The sequence below is a fragment of the Triticum aestivum genome, chromosome 4B (assembly GCF_018294505.1).
Source record: "Triticum aestivum cultivar Chinese Spring chromosome 4B, IWGSC CS RefSeq v2.1, whole genome shotgun sequence".
Classification (NCBI taxonomy): domain Eukaryota; kingdom Viridiplantae; phylum Streptophyta; class Magnoliopsida; order Poales; family Poaceae; genus Triticum; species Triticum aestivum.
The window spans coordinates 412,830,928-412,849,917 of NC_057804.1; the positions used below are offsets into that span (position 1 = coordinate 412,830,928).

The 18,990-nt window shown below is 45.5% G+C and overlaps 1 protein-coding gene across 9 annotated transcripts; it reads left to right on the forward strand.

Annotated features, from left to right (window-relative positions):
* The first annotated feature begins 403 nt into the window (after positions 1-403).
* LOC123092426 (uncharacterized) lies at positions 404-17,868 on the forward strand. Of its 9 annotated transcripts, none has more exons than XR_006444594.1 (5): positions 404-893; positions 1,879-1,959; positions 2,050-2,914; positions 15,732-15,915; positions 17,544-17,868. XR_006444594.1 is itself a non-coding variant. In XM_044514203.1 (5 exons), exons 2-5 carry the CDS (start codon positions 1,951-1,953, stop codon positions 17,647-17,649), a joined length of 366 nt encoding a protein of 121 aa, XP_044370138.1. In that variant the 5' UTR covers positions 404-893; positions 1,849-1,950; the 3' UTR covers positions 17,650-17,868. The 9 variants fall into 9 exon arrangements, 6 of the variants coding, with proteins under 6 accessions (XP_044370138.1, XP_044370137.1, XP_044370136.1 ...); XM_044514203.1 differs by having other exon boundaries at positions 1,849-1,959; positions 2,848-2,914; XM_044514202.1 differs by having other exon boundaries at positions 1,879-2,457; positions 2,848-2,914.
* The last annotated feature ends 1,122 nt before the right edge of the window (positions 17,869-18,990 follow it).

The following is an 18,990-nucleotide window of genomic DNA, read 5'->3' on the forward strand; positions in this document are numbered from 1 at the left end:
CTATATATATGCACTATAAGAAGGTACGTACGTAGTATCATACACTATATAGTATCATATGCATGATACTATAGTATATATGATACTTCCCTACTATACAAAGACTCGCCGTAGTGGTGGTATATATATATCATAGCTACGCTCAGAAAAATAGCAAGTATGCTGATGTGGCAAAGAATTAAATATAGTGAGGGTTAGAATGTTAGAGTAACATATTGATAGACACCATATCATGTTAAATATGGTGCTAATTTGTGTGCAATAAATATGATCTATGATACTATATATATATATATATATAGGGTTGGACTATTCTATTACCCATAACAGAATATTATTCTGTTACCCGGTCCCTATATAGAGCATGACGCCACGGATTTAAATAAAACAGAGAGAAGTCTTGTCCCGAACTGCTCGAAAAGAAAAGGTAAAATACAACTTCCTTCCGATCCCATCTCCTCCAGCGCGCCGAACCATGACCCGCCGTCGCGCCATGCCCCGCCGCCGCGCGCCGCCACCCCATGACCCGCCGCCGCGCACCGCCACCTCACGACCCGCCGTCGCACCATGACCCGCCGCCACGCACCGCCACCCCATGACCCGCCGCCGCACGCATCCACCCCCTACCCCGCTGCCGCGCGCCACCACCCCCTGTCCCGCCGCCGCGTGCGCGCAGGATTCGACTAGCCGGAGCAGCTGCGAGCCGGATCCAGCCTCGTCCCCCGAGCTCCATCTTCTTCCCCGCCTCCCTTCCGCGAACCGGACGCCTCCTTCTGGGTTCTCCGGCACCGCTGTGTCTAGCGGTCCAACCTCGTCGCCCGAGGCCGTTCACCGTTGCAGCGCCTCCTTCCGTCCGTGCAACGGGCTCCCGTGCACGGCCCTTGCTGAAGCTGGTGCGCACGTCCCTGCCCCATCTTTTCTCCCTCTCTGTTCCTGCACTCCATGAATTCTTGTTGATTGCTCGTCACGTGTTTGCTAAAATATCTAAGTGCACTGTACTACTAGTTTTGATGTGTTCACTGTTTATTTGTAGCTACCTTGTGCTTGCTAAATGTTACAGCTTACAATACTTGGAGAATTTTTCGTGTGTGATCTGTACTTTAGGTGCTAATCTGAGAATTCGTGTCCTCAAATAGTTCATGTATTACTACCATAGGAGTACAGACACTACACCAAGAAAAAGTTCACCACACAGTACATTTTAGAAAAAGGATACTCTGGAAAGTTTACTGGAAATAATACTTAACAAGAGTCGCATGTTTGTTTTACTGCCTAAAAGGGTGATCTGCCGTGAAGTTAAGCGAGGCAAGGCTAGGACAAGTCCGACTGTTTTTTAGTGGGAAGTTCTGGGTTCTGACTTACATTTGATGTAGGTGAGGGGCAACTACCCAAAATTTCTTGATGATTGGTTCTTCCATTTCTCAGTTGTACAATGATGATTTTCCCAAAAAGTTCCCAATTTTTTTTATCAATTTCTCAGTCGGTTTCGTAGATCCAAGAATAAATGAATGCAATGCTAAAGATTTCACTAGCATAGAAAAATGTAGTACGTGGTTCTTGCTGGAATCTAGATTGCTTTCTTTGTCCTCGTTAAAGAAATATAGCCTGTATTATTGCTAAAAATGTTTACACTAGTTCTGACTCAAAAAGACCATAAAGTTTAGAGGAAGACAAAATTAGCAAGAGAACAAAAAAACAAGGTGCTCACCACAGAAACCCCAGAAAACCGAGGTCTCGTTTTCTTTTTTGCTCTAGTTTATTCTACTTTGGCATTTGGTGGATGATATTTATTGCATCCTTCATCACTGATCTTGAGAAGGAGATTGATCCGTGCATTTCTACTTTCAGTGCGTAAATCTATTGGTTTTTAATGGTTAGGAATTTTGGAAGAGTACTTTCAACCTGGAAGAGCACTTTCAACCGTCCAGGAAGACAACAACGACAGCCAGTATGATGGATGTGAGAGTTATTTTGACATTTCATTGTACAGTGCTTCTCTTTGTGTAGTGTTGTGTGTTTTCAAGTGCTTGATGAAAATTGATGTTCCAGGTAGTTCATGTATTACTGAGGAGTTCATGTACTGCCTAGTAAGTAAACCTGTTCAACTATGTAAGCCACACAAGTTCAAAAGGATTCACATCAGTACAAACTCGAGAGGGCATGTATTACCGTCCAGAGTACAAACTTCAGTTTACCAAGAAGTTCATGTATTACAATTTAGAGTTCTTGTATTACTATCCATAAAGTATAACTATTGGTATAGAAACTGTTCAATATTTGTTCGAAAGCTACCTGCAAAAGAGAAGCCCTTCTTACATCCATTTAGAGCTCACACCACATGCACCGTCCTCAGTCCAACCCCATGGCGTTAGAATGATCGAGCTCGTCGCAAGTAGCAGTCCATGGCTGCCATCTTCCACTTTCCGCTGCCTAGGTCCTTTCCTATGGAGCTGCAAGGTTTCTCCTCTTCTCCCTCCCATGCTCTCTCTCATTGTCTGTGTTCATGTGTACTGCTGCTTCAATTTCTTTGTGATGCAAATGTTGAACATTTTGTTTAGTAAAAAGCTACAAAAAAAATCAGTTTTTCTCGTTGCGAAAATTTCTGAATTTTGCTCTGGTCTATCAGTTCGACATGTATTCTACTTCAGTTCAATAAGTCATTTCAGTTTAGTACGTCGGAGTATCATGTACGTCGGTTTAGTTCAGTACGAAAACATTAGAGATTCAACAAACATAATCATGTCGCACAAGTTCAAGTATAGGTATAGAAGTTTCTCACCATAAATAAATTGATCTGGAGTCTCCTTGACAAAATCTCATCTCTCATATTTGTTCCTATTGTTGTAGGTTGCAGCAAAAACAGGATGCACAAGTTCATCTTTTGTATGCTTTTCAGTACATCTACTTCCCAATCGTGAGTTTGATTTCCTTTGTGTTTCCATCTTCTTCATATAGCACAAACAAGTCCTTGTGGTTATGCTTGAGAATGAGCACCATACTGTCACTTGGTTAATCAATTTTGTAGAAAGTTCTTGAGGATTTCTTTATGTAGAGTTGTTGCTAACTTCATAATTATACAGATCATGCATTCTATCCAATGAGCCATCAATTAAAGCAATTCACAAATATAGAGAGGGAAATATACAGGATTGCCAACTAATATATACTCCCTCTGTAAACTAATATAAGAGTGTTTAGATCACTACTTTAGTGATCTAAACATTCTTATATTAGTTTACGGAGGGAGTAATAATTATATTTCTTTATGAAGGGAGTATTAATGCTCTGCTTAGCACATTGCTTGTAGTTGTATCAGTTACCTTTCTTTTGGAGTTAGGTAATTGATAAATAATCAAGAGGGATGGTGCACCGTCACGACCGCTTGCCACCCCCACGGCTGCTACAAATTCTTGTGTGGGTCGCCATTCCCTACTCCGGCGTGTGTCACCAGTGTCGTGACCGCCCCCAGCCAGCCCCCACGGCTTGCCTTGATGGTGCCCCCAAGCCTGTCTAGAACCACCATGATGAATATAAATGTGACGCCCCCGATTTAATCGTACACTAATCATGCACGCAAATGTGTACGATCAAGATCAGGGACTTACGGGAAGATATCACAACACAACTCTACAAATAAAATAAGTCATACAAGCATCATAATACAAGCCAGGGGCCTCGAGGGCTCGAATACAAGTGCTCGATCATAGACGAGTCAGCGGAAGCAACAATATCTGAGTACAGACATAAGTTAAACAAGTTGCCTTAAGAAGGCTAGCACAAACTGGGATACAGATCGAAAGAGGCGCAGGCCTCCTGCCTGGGATCCTCCTAACTACTCCTGGTCGTCGTCAGCGGGCAGCACGTAGTAGTAGGCACCTCCGGTGTAGTAGGGGTCGTCGTCGACGGTGGCGTCTGGCTCCTGGACTCCAGCATCTGGTTGCGACAACCAGAAAGAAAGGAAAGGGGGAAAAAGGGGGAGAAAGCAACCGTGAGTACTCATCCAAAGTACTCGCAAGCAAGGAACTACACTACATATGCATGGGTATATGTGTAAGGGAGGCCATATCAGTGGACTGAACTGCAGAATGCCAGAATAAGAGGGGGATAGCTAATCCTGTCGAAGACTACGCTTCTGGTAGCCTCCGTCTTGCAGCATATAGAAGAGAGTAGATTGTAGTCCTCCAAGTAGCATCTCCAAGTAGCATCTCCAGCACATCCAGCAGCATCCAGTAGCATCGTAGCATAATCCTACCCGGCGATCCTTTCCTCGTCGCCCTGCGGAAAAGCGATCACCGGGTTGTCTGTGGAACTTGGAAGGGTGTGTTTTATTAAGTATCCGGTTCTAGTTGTCATAAGGTCAAGGTACAACTCCAAGTCGTCCTGTTACCGAAGATCACGGCTATTCGAATAGATTAACTTCCCTGCAGGGGTGCACCACATAGCCCAACACGCTCGATCCCATTTGGCCGGACACACTTTCCTGGGTCATGCCCGGCCTCGGAAGATCAACACGTCGCAGCCCCACCTAGGCAAAACAGAGAGGCCAGCACGCCGGTCTAAACCTAAGCGCACAGGGGTCTGGGCCCATCGCCCATAGCACACCTGCACGTTGCGTAGGGCGGCCGAAAGCAGACCTAGCCCTAGTGGCGTTCCAGTCCAATTCGGCGCGCGCCGCTCCGTCGCTGACGTCTGAAGTGCTTCGGCTGATACCACGACGTCGGGATACCCATAACTACTCCCACGTAGATGGTTAGTGCGTATAGGCTCGTAGCCAGACTCAGATCAAATACCAAGATCTCGTTAAGCGTGTTAAGTGTCCGCGAACGCCGAACAGGGCCAGGCCCACCTGTCTCCTAGGTGGTCTCAACCTGCCCTGTCGCTCCGCCACAAAGATCCACACAGAGGGCCGTCGGGACAAAGGTCCTTTCAGCCCCCAATCCGTGAATCACTCGCGGGTACTCTTCGAGCTGACCCGACTTTAGTCACCATCTGTGTAGTATGTATGTATGTATAATATATACCCGTGATCACCTCCCAGGTGATCACGGCCCGATAGTATAGCAAGGCAGACTGACAAGAATGTAGGGCCAATGATGATAAACTAGCATCCTATACTAAGCATTTAGGATTGCAGGTAAGGTATCAACAGATGTAGCGACAATGTCAGGCTATGCATCGGAATAGGTATCAACAGAAAGCAGTAACATGCTACACTACTCTAATGCAAGCAGTATAGAGTAGAATAGGCGATATCTGGTGATCAAGGGGGGGGCTTGCCTGGTTGCTCTGGCAAGAGAGAGGGGTCGTCAACTCCGTAGTCGAACTGGGCAGCAGCAGGGTCGGTCTCGTAGTCTACGGGAGAGAAGAGGGGGAAGAAACAATGAATACCAGGTAAACAGATGCATATCGATGCATGACATGTCAAGAAGCGATGCTAGGCGTGACCTAACGTGGTATAAGGTGGTACTGGTCAAGGGGGAATCATCCGGGAAAGTATTCCCGGTGTTTCGTGTTTTCGGGCAGAGGAGCCGGAGGGGGAAAGTTGCGGGTTCGATAGGTTAGGGGGGTGTGGTGGATGAACGGACTGCGTATCCGGAATCGTCTCGTCGTTCTGAGCAACTTTCATGTTGAAAATATTTTAATCCGGATTACGGATTAAAAGATATGATTTTTAAAAGATTTTATTAATTTCAGGAATTTAATTAATTATTTAATTAATTTCGAAAATGCTTTTATGACATCAGCATGATGTCATGCTGACATCATCAGTCAACAGGGTTGACCGAGTCAACCCTGATAGGTGGGTCCCGTTCGTCATACACTGTTAACTAATTAACCTAATTAAGTTTAATTAACAGTAGTTAATTAGGTTTAATTAGTTATTAGTTAATTAACCAGGATTAATTAGATTAATTATTTAATATTTATATTATTTTTACTTTTATTTTCTCTTTCTTTTTTTATAATCGTTCTGGGCACGGGGCCCGTTTGTCATAGGCCCAGGGGGCATAACGGGCGCCGGGTGCGGGGCAGAGCCCGAGCGGGTCGGGCGCGTGGAGCCGGCGCAGCCCGGTTGGCCCCGGGCACCGGCCAGGACGGAGGAGAGCGCCGGCCAGGGAGAGTGCCGTCGTGGGCGAGGCCGGCCGAAAAGGGGGCCGCGGTGCGGGGAGGTGGCGGACGCCGGCGAAGGCAGCCGCACGGGGATGGGGTGCAGGGCCGGCTGCAGCCAGAGTCAGGCGCGGGCGGGGCGCGGCCGAGGACCGTAGTGAGCGCGCGCCGAGGAAGGCGGCAGTGCACGGGCGCACACGTTGGGCATGGTCGAGGCGCGAGCAACGGTGAGCACAACGCAGAGGGAGGAGGTCGGTGGGGTTCCTCACCCGCGTTGCAGGGGAGGCCCGATGCAGGGCGAACGCGACGGCGGGGAGCGGTGGAGTCGAGGAGGCGTTCCGGCGGGGTCCGACGATGGCGCGTGGCGATGCAGCGCCGGCGTCGAGCACGTCGGGTGGCGAGGAGGAGAAGAGGAGGCGGGCGGCGAAGCGGCGTTCCAGGCGGCGTAGGGCGTCGTGGGCGCGGTCGGCGCGGCAGGGGAGCCGTCGAGGGAGCGGGGACAGGGCGCGAGGACGAGGGCAGGGGCCGGCGAGGCGGCGTTCGACGGGGCCGGGGCAACTGCCCCGATCCAGATCCCATCGGGGGAGAGGGGGAGAGGCGTGGGGAATCGAGGGGAGGGGAGTGGACCAAGAGGGGGAGTGGGGTGGATACGGGCTAGGGTTCGGTGGGAGTGGGGGGTTAAGCAGGGGTAGGGTGGGCCGGTCGGTTGGCCTTGCCCAGTTGGGCCTGGTGGCCTGCTGGGCCGAAGGCCCAGTGTGGGGGGTTTGCTTTTCTTTCTTTCTTTCTTTTTTTTCCTTTTTTTTTGGTTTTGTTTTCTGTTTTCCTTTATTATTTCTTTCTTTCTTTTAGTTGCATTTTAATTTAGTAAAATATACCCTTAGTATTTCAACTTAGTCCATAGTCACAAAAATAAATCTAGACCCCAAATAACTTAGTTTGACATTTTATTAATTATAAAACATATTTAATTAATCTCTTTGCTACTGTTTTATTTATCTCATAGTATTTAAACATTTTATAAATGTGCGGTTTTCCCATCACAATTATCTATGCAATATTTGGTTCCCTCCGAACATTTTAGTTTTAAAATTTGAAAACTTTTATTGTTTGCCTATATTTTAAATTTTAATTGGAATCTTTTTTGAACTAACTCGAGATTAGCAACTATAAACGAGGTGACGTGGCATCATTAGCAGAGGGTCACTGTAGCTTAATTATCCGGGCGTCACAATTCTCCTCCACTACAAGAAATCTCGTCCCGAGATTTAAGCGGTGGAGTAAGGGGCGAAGGTGTTGGTAGCGAAAAACCTAACGAGTCTTCTCGGTCTTGGCTGCCCTTTCTAAAAGGTTGATCCACTTCGTTGATGTCTTCATTTCACTGCTTCTAGTCACCATGATCAATTGTCATCCTTTCTTCGGGACCTCCATCATACTTATGAATAGGTAAGGGGCAGCTTCTACAACGATAGGATTTTATAAGGGGAAATCTTCTGGGGGTTTCCCAAGTATGAACATATGAGTATCTCTCGAGCTGAACAAACGAAACACATCGAGAGCAAAGTAAGACGGTGCAATAAGAAGTTTCAAGCGGATAGGCAATCGTTCATTGCCTGAAACAGAGTGTGAATGGGGTTTAGAGCAACAGGAATAAGTATTGTGTCCGATACAGAATAGATCAACAGGCGGGTGGCCCGTGAATTACATAGAAAGTCAAGCACGAGGGATAACTTTGACAACAGGGTGTACAGGAGAGTCAGGTTTCGATCCTATGGATCTGTGGGTTATGGGCCCACCATGTGGGTTAAAAGTAGGAAGGGCGGAGACGTCTTGCATGATCGTGCAAGAAAGGCATGTCAGAGGATAGCCTGTCGATTATGTTGGCAACAACGTCGATACCAGGGGCGAGGGACGAAGAGAACCATTTTCCTGCTCGTTGAACGAGGCGGACCAATAGGCAAAGTTCTCGTCCATCGGTGGTGACCGGAATGCTATCGACAATTACCACAGGGTCTTACTGACAGAGTTGTACACCGAGGTGTTTACCTAAGCAGGAGAATAATACTGCTTAGATTATATAGACCTCAAGAAAGGTTAAACCAACCAATAGAACGGAAAATAAGATTATCAGATTAAACAGAACAATGAAAAGGAAAATGTGTTTAAACACATATATCAGGGGGTAAATCCTTCCCAAGGGCAAGCAACGCATGATATTCATGACGGGATATAGCGTAGAAAACCCCTTTAGGAAAGGGAAGAGAAATTTTCATGACATTACCCATTCAACGGTGTTTGGATAATTGGGCAGGAAACATTTAACATTGGGTTTCAAATGTTCTTGTTGAAAATTGGAGTACCATAGACATGCTTCGAGATAGCATTGACATGGTCTTCAAGTGAAGATCAGACTCTGGAAACACGAAGGATCCATCAGGAATAACTTGTAGAATAAGTCTTACAATTTCCTCATGGGTGAATGGATAGCCTTGCTGAGAAGGAATCTATAATGATAGGTCCTCCAGCCGGGGGGGGGGGGTGCTAGGTATGACATCATGTTACCGGGTCATCAAAGGATCAACTTCACGACTCTTGGAAAATTGTCCCAACCATCATATCTGATGGAGATTCAGATATGAGGGGTGTCAGGATACCTCAGGCTCAGGATGCCTGAGAAGAAAGGTGCAACACAAATTGACGGGATGACACTGTAAGATTCTCGGGAAATGAACTAAGAAGTGATTTCCGTTAACAAGAGTTCATCATTAACCCAAGGAGAGGATGATGAGGTGGCTGATGGACTCAGCGATAATTCAACGAGGTATCCAAAAGATGGATCTCCACAATTATGGGGATAAGGGGATAACATCTGTCAGATTAAACAATATAATGGGATATGCTCGAGGAAAACATACATAATTAAACATGGGTTGAACGGTGCGCCCGAATATGGGTTGGGTCGCACGATCAATGTTAGAGTGGTGACTTGACGAACAAAAGAATTAGAATGAAACTCGACCATTACTTCAAAGCAATGGGGTTGCTAGAAGTTTTGAATTCACACCTCATAGTTCAATTGTCGGTATTCCGGTTAGAAACAACACGGTACCAAGAAAGAATGGTGAGGGTGAGAAGTATCACCATACCAAGAAGTCTTAAGAGGTGGAGTAATCCTCACGACCTTCTTGACATAAAAGATGGTAATACTCCATGGTAAAGAAGAACAAATGCTAGGTAGCAAGGAACTCGAGGTATAACACAGAACACAAACAAGTTTTTGTTGGAGGGAACGCAATAAAGAGGTCGATGACAATAGGAATCATCGAGGGGCAAGGAGGATATTTCTCATCATGAATTCAGCTGATATCCTGGATGAGCTCAGAATGTTGATGATGATCACGACACAAGTGTCGAGAGTTTCCATGCCGATGTGATCAATCAGCGACGACATCAAGTCAAAGTAATGATGAAGCAAGAGGTTAATGGAACCAAGGGTACGACACAACTCGAAACCAAGCTTGTTGTTTAAGGTGAAATGATATGACGATGAGGATCGACGTAAAGTTAGTTCATCGTCGAAGATTGGTGCTCCGAGAATAAGGACTAGGTAGCCCAGTTAGAATCGTCACGACAATGATATAGCCAAACAGGCTAGGAATGGTGTGACCGGGTACAAACTCGTACTTATAGAAGCTTACTGAAGAGTTGTTGAACCGTAAGGCGGACTCGGTTCAGTTATCGGTGTCTTTGAGTGTTCAGTAACACAGAGCCCAATGAAAAATTGTAATCAGTGAGTATGTAGTACTTGATGAAGAACTCATAGGAAGTTATGCAGTTCCATGATAATCTCGAGATACCAGGGGGGTAATACTCAACACAAGATCAAAGTAAAGGTTGGACTGGGGTATTGCTCTACAGAAGACAAGTGCTTAAACCTGCACAAGAAACGTAATTTAAAGGAGAACATGGTCGGAACCACGATTGCAAAAGGCTAGATCCCAGATATAAGATGAACTTATACCAAAGGAATAATTAATTTAAGAGAAGCTTTAATGATAAGATCTACATCGAGTCCATGGGCATGAACGCAAGGTTCAAGGTCGACTCCCACTTCTCCAATGCATACCTTTTCATTTACTTCTCATTTTCGATGAAGTCGTAGTGTTGAAATTTTATCTGGTAATCACCCGAAGAATATAACTCGTGAAAACTTTCGGGTTCACACGGTTTAGAGAAGGCATAAGTTCAACCCATAGGGGCTTCTTAGAAACATATACCACAAGTCTCAAGAGTAACTAACACAAGCCCGAAAACAGAGCATGGTTGGCCAAGCAGAGGATACAACTTAACAAAGGCATTATGTATCAGGGAAAGAACTCATAAAGTGATCAAATGTGAAGGACACTGTCGGATAACAATCCAACAAAGGACTTGATGGTCCACAAAGGATCTGATACGAGTATCGGTACTCAACTAGAGGGAGAAGAATGCAAGGAGATCAGATTATAGAAACAACTGACTAACTCAATTGTCAAATGCAAAGGAATTATGATTTCCAAATCAAGGGATCAGAAGCAATGCTCTGATTAGGGATGGATAAGTTGAATAGCCTTAGGGTATAATCAACGACAATTGGATTGGTCGAGAACCAATTCCAGTTAAAAGAATGGAAGCTCAGCCGGAAAGGTAATTTATAAGGATCAATGATGATTGCGTGTATTCGCAATTATATTGAGTCAACAGACTCAAAATGATAATGACAAGGAATGTCAATAAGATTTCTATACTTATGGGATTAATCATAATGAAAGCAAACAAGAAATTCCAGAGCAATAGGTTGCTGAGGATTTTCGGAATATCGGGTGGTATTTCGAAGACTTTTGTGTAACACATGAACAACTGGGGATAAGCGGATACTTGACAAGTGCGGGGATTTATTTGAAGGGATATTCAGGTGGCAAAGAACTGCTAGGCAGTAGGCACGAAGTATTCTCGGAACAATAAAGAAAGCTTCGGGTATCTTGTAATAACAAGAACAATGGGGAATGATCGTAAGAATGGCAAGTGTAAGTAGTTACTCATAAGGATTTATCGGTGGTCGGGAATTGCAAAAGCAACGGGCACAAAGTCTCAAAAGAGTTTCGGCGAGTAACTTCGAAATCTTCTGGTGCAGCCGGCGATCACCTGGACTGAAGGGGCTCTCCGGGAGAAAGTATTTTCGAGAACCTAAAGTCAGATTTTAGTAAAAAAATCGTTTAGCCCGAGTAGAAGAGAGTTCAGAGTCCCAGAGTAAAGGTCGAGGAGTAAAAGATCCTAATACCACCCAATGGCGACGTGGGCCCATGGGCCGCACAGCCATGTTAGTAAAAGTTTTGTAAAGTCTAGACTCGACTTCGGCCAAGGAGTTGGAAGGGGGATTCCTACAGGCAGTCGGCTCTGATACCAACTTGTGACGCCCCCGATTCAATCGTACACTAATCATGCACGCAAATGTGTACGATCAAGATCAGGGACTCACGGGAAGATATCACAACACAACTCTACAAATAAAATAAGTCATACAAGCATCATAATACAAGCCAGGGGCCTCGAGGGCTCGAATACAAGTGCTCGATCATAGACGAGTCAGCGGAAGCAACAATATCTGAGTACAGACATAAGTTAAACAAGTTGCCTTAAGAAGGCTAGCACAAACTGGGATACAGATCGAAAGAGGCGCAGGCCTCCTGCCTGGGATCCTCCTAAACTACTCCAGGTCGTCGTCAGCGGGCAGCACGTAGTAGTAGGCACCTCCGGTGTAGTAGGGGTCGTCGTCGACGGTGGCGTCTGGCTCCTGGACTCCAGCATCTGGTTGCGACAACCAGGAAGAAGGAAAGGGGAGAAAAGGGGGGAGAAAGCAACCGTGAGTACTCATCCAAAGTACTCGCAAGCAAGGAACTACACTACATATGCATGGGTATATGTGTAAAGGAGGCCATATCAGTGGACTGAACTGCAGAATGCCAGAATAAGAGGGGGATAACTAATCCTGTCGAAGACTACGCTTCTGGTCACCTTCGTCTTGCATCAAGTATAAGTGAGTAGATTGAAATCCTCCAAGTAGCATCTCCCAATAACATCACATAGCATAATCCTACCCGGCGATCCCCTCCTCATATCCCTGAGGTAGAAGCGACCACCGGTTGTATCTGGCACTTGGAAGGGTGTGTTTTATTAAGTATCCGGTTCTAGTTGTCATAAGGTCAAGGTACAACTCCAAGTCGTCCTGTTACCGAAGATCACGGCTATTCGAATAGATTAACTTCCCTGCAGGGGTGCACCACATAGCCCAACACGCTCGATCCCATTTGGCCGAACACACTTTCCTGGGTCATGCCCGGCCTCGGAAGATCAACACGTCGCAGCCCCACCTAGGCAAAACAGAGAGGCCAGCACGCCGGTCTAAACCTAAGCGCGCAGGGGTCTGGGCCCATCGCCCTGAGCACACCTGCACGTTGCGTGGGCGGCCGAAAGCAGACCTAGCCTAGTGGCGTTCCAGTCCAATTCGGCGCGCGCCGCTCCGTCGCTGACATCTGAAGTGCTTCGGCTGATACCACGACGTCGGGATACCCATAACTACTCCCACGTAGATGGTTAGTGCGTATAGGCTCGTAGCCAGACTCAGATCAAATACCAAGATCTCGTTAAGCGTGTTAAGTGTCCGCGAACGCCGAACAGGGCCAGGCCCACCTGTCTCCTAGGTGGTCTCAACCTGCCCTGCCGCTCCGCCACAAAGATCCACACAGAGGGCCGTCGGGACAAAGGTCCTTTCAGCCCCCAATCCGTGAATCACTCGCGGGTACTCTTCGAGCTGACCCGACTTTAGTCACCATCTGTATAGTATGTATGTATGTATAGTATATACCCGTGATCACCTCCCAGGTGATCACGGCCCGATAGTATAGCAAGGCAGACTGACAAGAATGTAGGGCCAATGATGATAAACTAGCATCCTATACTAAGCATTTAGGATTGCAGGTAAGGTATCAACAGATGTAGCAACAATGTCAGGCTATGCATCAGAATAGGATCAACAGAAAGCAGTAACATGCTACACTACTCTAATGCAAGCAGTATAGAGTAGAATAGGTGATATCTGGTGATCAAGGGGGGGGGCTTGCCTGGTTGCTCTGGCAAGAGAGAGGGGTCGTCAACTCCGTAGTCGAACTGGGCAGCAGCAGCGTCGGTCTCGTAGTCTACGGAGAGAAGAGGGGGAAGAAACAATGAATACCAAGTAAACAGATGCATATCGATGCATGACATGTCAAGAAGCGATGCTAGGCGTGCCCTAACGTGGTATAAGGTGGTACTGGTCAAGGGGGAATCATCCGGGAAAGTATTCCCGGTGTTTCGTGTTTTCGGGCAGGGGAGCCGGAGGGGGAAAGTTGCGGGTTCGATAGGTTAGGGGGTGTGGTGGACGAACGGACTGCGTATCCGGAATCGTCTCGTCGTTCTGAGCAACTTTCATGTTGAAAATATTTTAATCCGGATTACGGATTAAAAGATATGATTTTTAAAAGATTTTATTAATTTCAGGAATTTAATTAATTATTTAATTAATTTCGAAAATGCTTTTATGACATCAGCATGATGTCATGCTGACATCATCAGTCAACAGGGTTGACCGAGTCAACCCTGACAGGTGGGTCCCGTTCGTCATACACTGTTAACTAATTAACCTAATTAAGTTTAATTAACAGTAGTTAATTAGGTTAATTAGTTATTAGGTTAATTAACCAGGATTAATTAGATTAATTATTTAATATTTATATTATTTTTACTTTTATTTTCTCTTTCTTTTTTTATAATCGTTCTGGGCACGGGGCCCCGTTTGTCATAGGCCCAGGGGGCATAACGGGCGCCGGGTGCGGGGCAGAGCCCGAGCGGGTCGGGCGCGTGGAGCCGGCGCAGCCCGGTTGGCCCCGGGCACCGGCCAGGACGGAGGAGAGCGCCGGCCAGGGAGAGTGCCGTCGTGGGCGAGGCCGGCCGAAAAGGGGGCCGCGGTGCGGGGAGGTGGCGGACGCCGGCGAAGGCAGCCGCACGGGGATGGGGTGCAGGGCCGGCTGCAGCCAGAGTCAGGCGCGGGCGGGGCGCGGCCGAGGACCGTAGTGAGCGCGCGCCGAGGAAGGCGGCAGTGCACGGGCGCACACGTTGGGCATGGTCGAGGCGCGAGCAACGGTGAGCACAACGCAGAGGGAGGAGGTCGGTGGGGTTCCTCACCCGCGTTGCAGGGGAGGCCCGATGCAGGGCGAACGCGACGGCGGGGAGCGGTGGAGTCGAGGAGGCGTTCCGGCGGGGTCCGACGATGGCGCGTGGCGATGCAGCGCCGGCGTCGAGCACGTCGGGTGGCGAGGAGGAGAAGAGGAGGCGGGCGGCGAAGCGGCGTTCCAGGCGGCGTAGGGCGTCGTGGGCGCGGTCGGCGCGGCAGGGGAGCCGTCGAGGGAGCGGGGACAGGGCGCGAGGACGAGGGCAGGGGCCGGCGAGGCGGCGTTCGACGGGGCCGGGGCAACTGCCCCGATCCAGATCCCATCGGGGGAGAGGGGGAGAGGCGTGGGGAATCGAGGGGAGGGGAGTGGACCAAGAGGGGGAGTGGGGGATACGGGCTAGGGTTCGGTGGGAGTGGGGGGTTAAGCAGGGGTAGGGTGGGCCGGTCGGTTGGCCTTTGCCCAGTTGGGCTGGTGGCCTGCTGGGCCGAAGCCCAGTGGTGGGGGGTTTGCTTTTCTTTCTTTCTTTTTTTTTCCTTTTTTTTTGGTTTTGTTTTCTGTTTTCCTTTATTATTTCTTTCTTTCTTTTAGTTGCATTTTAATTTAGTAAAATATACCCTTAGTATTTCAACTTAGTCCATAGTCACAAAAATAAATCTAGACCCCAAATAACTTAGTTTGACATTTTATTAATTATAAAACATATTTAATTAATCTCTTTGCTACTGTTTTATTTATCTCATAGTATTTAAACATTTTATAAATGTGCGGTTTTCCCATCACAATTATCTATGCAATATTTGGTTCCCTCTGAACATTTTAGTTTTAAAATTTGAAAACTTTTATTGTTTGCCTATATTTTAAATTTTAATTGGAATCTTTTTTGAACTAACTCGAGATTAGCAACTATAAACGAGGTGACGTGGCATCATTAGCAGAGGGTCACTGTAGCTTAATTATCCGGGCGTCACAATAAATCCATCCAACTATTCACTTATGGTCTCATGATCATTTTCTTGAAAAGTGTGCCTTTTCTGCTGTATTCTCCTTGTTATTTACTTGTCAAAATTTAGTTTGAATCCGCTACAATTTCCATGAGTGGATTTTTTTAAACAGAACTTCCATGAGTGGATTTAAAAATCAACAAATGTAAAGTTTTAAAATGCATACAACAACTACAAAATATCAATTTAGTTCAGTCCAGTTTGTAATGCTGTGCCACCTTCCGGTCATTGAAGAGCCCTTGGGTAGGCGCTTCCTCCTCCTCCTCTCAGGTCTGCCTCCTATAATACTATCAGTTCAAATTTGCTAATATCTACAGTACTGGTTGGGGAATTTTGGTAGTTCATTTTCCTAATATTTGGATGCTACCCCTTCCTGCAGGACCCGACCCAACATCTGCCGCCATGGCACGGCGCCTCCACCTCCCGGCGAAGGACCACCACCTTCCTGGCGACGTGCCCAACCCCGATGAGGCCTGCCAGCCCTGGAGTTCCTGCCGCGACGCCTCGACCTCTCGTTCAGCCATGGATTCTTGCCATCCACCACACCATCAGGAACATGATTGGTGAGAAACACCTTCGTGCTCCTCCTCTCCTACTCTTCAGTTCACATACTGCTATCCATGAAGGCCATTTTTCTTGTAATCTAGATTTTCATGCAACTGAAAGTTCAGGAGTTCTTCTCATAGATGCAAAAAAGAGTACTACAATTCACTTGGGGGATGCTTTGTTGTGTAGGATTTGGGGGGTGCCTAGTCTGGCAAGAGTTTTCAAGTATAACATGTGTGATACTGGCAATTTTATAGTAGACGCAGAAAGTTCAGTTTTGCTATATATGATTGGTAATGCCGATGTGTTCCTTTGTGGTTTAGATTTCGGCAGTAAACTATGCAAACAATTTAAAAGTACTCAAGTACTCCCTCCGTTCGGAATTACTCATCCAAGAAATGAATGTATCTATATGTATTTTAGTTGTACATACATCCATTTTTGTGACAAGTAATTCTGAACGGAGGGAGTACAACTTGCAAACCAGTAGCAGTCCTATAGGGCAACATGCATCAAATTCAAAAAAAATAGCAAACCTGACTTGAAGCAAATTTGCATCTGGTTGTTTATTTCGTAGCTCATCGTTTCTAATACTCCCTCCGTCCAGAAATACTTGTCATCAAAATGGATAAAAGGGGATGTATCTAGATGTATTTTAGTTCTAGATACATCTCTTTTTATTCATTTTGATGACAAGTATTTTCGGACGGAGGGAGTATAAGCCAATGGTTTTATTCTAATCTAGTTGTTTATTCTTTAGCTCACTTTTTCTAATATAATGTTAAAATTCCACTAGATGAAAAAAATTTGTGTTAGCGATCAGTACTAGTGCTCATCAGGACGGCAAGCAGCAGTACTGATCAGTATGGCTTACACAAATACTAGTACTGGTTAGTACTTTCTTAATGATAAAGATGAGCAGTAAAAGATACAAGTTGCAATTCCAGGGTAACCTGTCTCAGATCCTTTTCAGGTTCAGGTAACAAATGTTTGGTATTCTTATATACTTGCATCAGTTCAGACTCGCGGATACAATAAGTTGAGGGAAAACTCATACAAAAGTTCAAAGTTGACAAACATGGGTTCTTTGTTTCAATGTTCGCTAGTGTATGCAAATTGGGTTTGCATGCATTCATAGTTGGATGGCTATTGATCTCTATAAAACCTTGGAAGCAGTGATTGCATTACTAGTCCAACCATACTAGGTAAAACTGAATGTACCTAGCCAGTTCAATAACATCATCTCCTTGTGCAAAAAAGTAGTCAAAAAGGTCGAACTGACATATGCTTCAGAATGTCACACAAAAAAATATTTATCTGTATTTGTCTTTTTCATGAGGGGAGCCTTGGCGCAGTGGTAAAGCTGCTGCCTTGTGACCATGAGGTCATGGGTTCAAGTCCTGGAAACAGCCTCTTACAGAAATGTAGGGAAAGGCTGCGTACTATAGACCCAAAGTGGTCGGACCCTTCCCTGGACCCTGCGCAAGCGGGAGCTACATGCACCAGGCTGTCTTTTTCATGTTGAATTATTTGAAGTAAAACAAAAATAGCTCACCTTTGTGACTTTCATCATTTGAAAACCTACATGCCTCATGTTCGAACTTTCAATTTGTTTAAAACTAAACTGATGGTGCTCTTGTTTCAGTGTCGGGGGAGAAGGCAGAACCTCTGGGTGCATGATGGAAAAAATTGCAAGTTCTTGTTTAGATGTTCAGGATACCCTTCTCTCATTTCATTTATGTTCAGGATAGCAGGTGCATGATGGAAAATTGTGTATCATGTAGTTCTTGTTTAGATGTCGTGCAAGTTAAAAAATTGTTGATTTTGCCACTGGAGAGAACCCGTTGGTGCATTGTTTTTCCACTATGACGTCCCTTGGTATGTTCCATGTGTATTTAACAGCAGGTCCATGTATATTTAACAACAAGTCCATGTATTACTACATGAGAAGTACTGCTAGTGAGACTTCACTGCTCCATTCCAACAAACGTGTATACACAATCCTGGTTTGACAAAGTACTCTGCTACTTCTGGTTTCAGTTCCCTCATTGGATTTGCAGGCTCACGACCATCCTCTAACACCCCGTCAGTGCCACCGATTTGAAGGAGCTCCATGACTAGTATCTCTGAGTTCTAATGCTCCTAACGATCGTTTGGGATCTTATCTTCAATATCTTGCTGATATGGAACAGTAGAATGTCACAATATATACTTGTACAAATTTTTTTTAGTACTGATGACTAGTATCAGCACTAGTACTTGCCTTGACAGTACAGCGGCATGCTTCGCTGCCGGTTGCGAGGATGTGCAACATATGTTTAAGCAAGCATTTACGTTGTATTACAAACAAAAATCTTTCCTCTGTTCCATAGAAAATTGTGTGACTTTTTTAAATACATTTTAGAAAAGAAGTGTATAGACTGTAGCTTAGCATTTAATAATTGTTTGCAACATGTACAACCCGTGGATGATTATGTAATTGTTTTCATGCGTTACCATATGTCCAACAGTTCAGTATGTATTTTATAATCAGTTCAAAGGGCATATCAAATTCGGTATGGATTGTTGCATCAATGGTTACTATCACAAAACACAAAAACATTTCTTGGAGAAGAAAATTCAGCCAATTCAAGTATATAAACCATGCAAGTTCGGTGATGATGACACGTCGAAACACATTTTAAATCAAACCTAAAAGTTACAGTTCTACAAGTTCAAGTGATCAACCCCCTGAACATTCCGGATTATGAAAAACATAGCTCAGTACAAACACACACATATATCAGTACGAGTACTTTGTTTATCAGACGGAAAAACAACAGCATGTGTCTTGCCGTATTGAAAACTTTTTAAATAAATACAAAGTAAAGCCTAGTATGTGGAAACACGCTCAGTACAAAATCATATAGACATCCGTTCAAGTACTTTTTTTGGAACCATTCAAAACTACTGTGAAAAATACCTCAGTACAAACATACAAATATATCAGTACGAGTACTCTGTTTTTTTAAAGGAAAAACACCATGATGGGTCTCACCGTAATCCAAATTACTCTTCAACGGCTGCAAATATGAGAAAACGTTCAACATTAC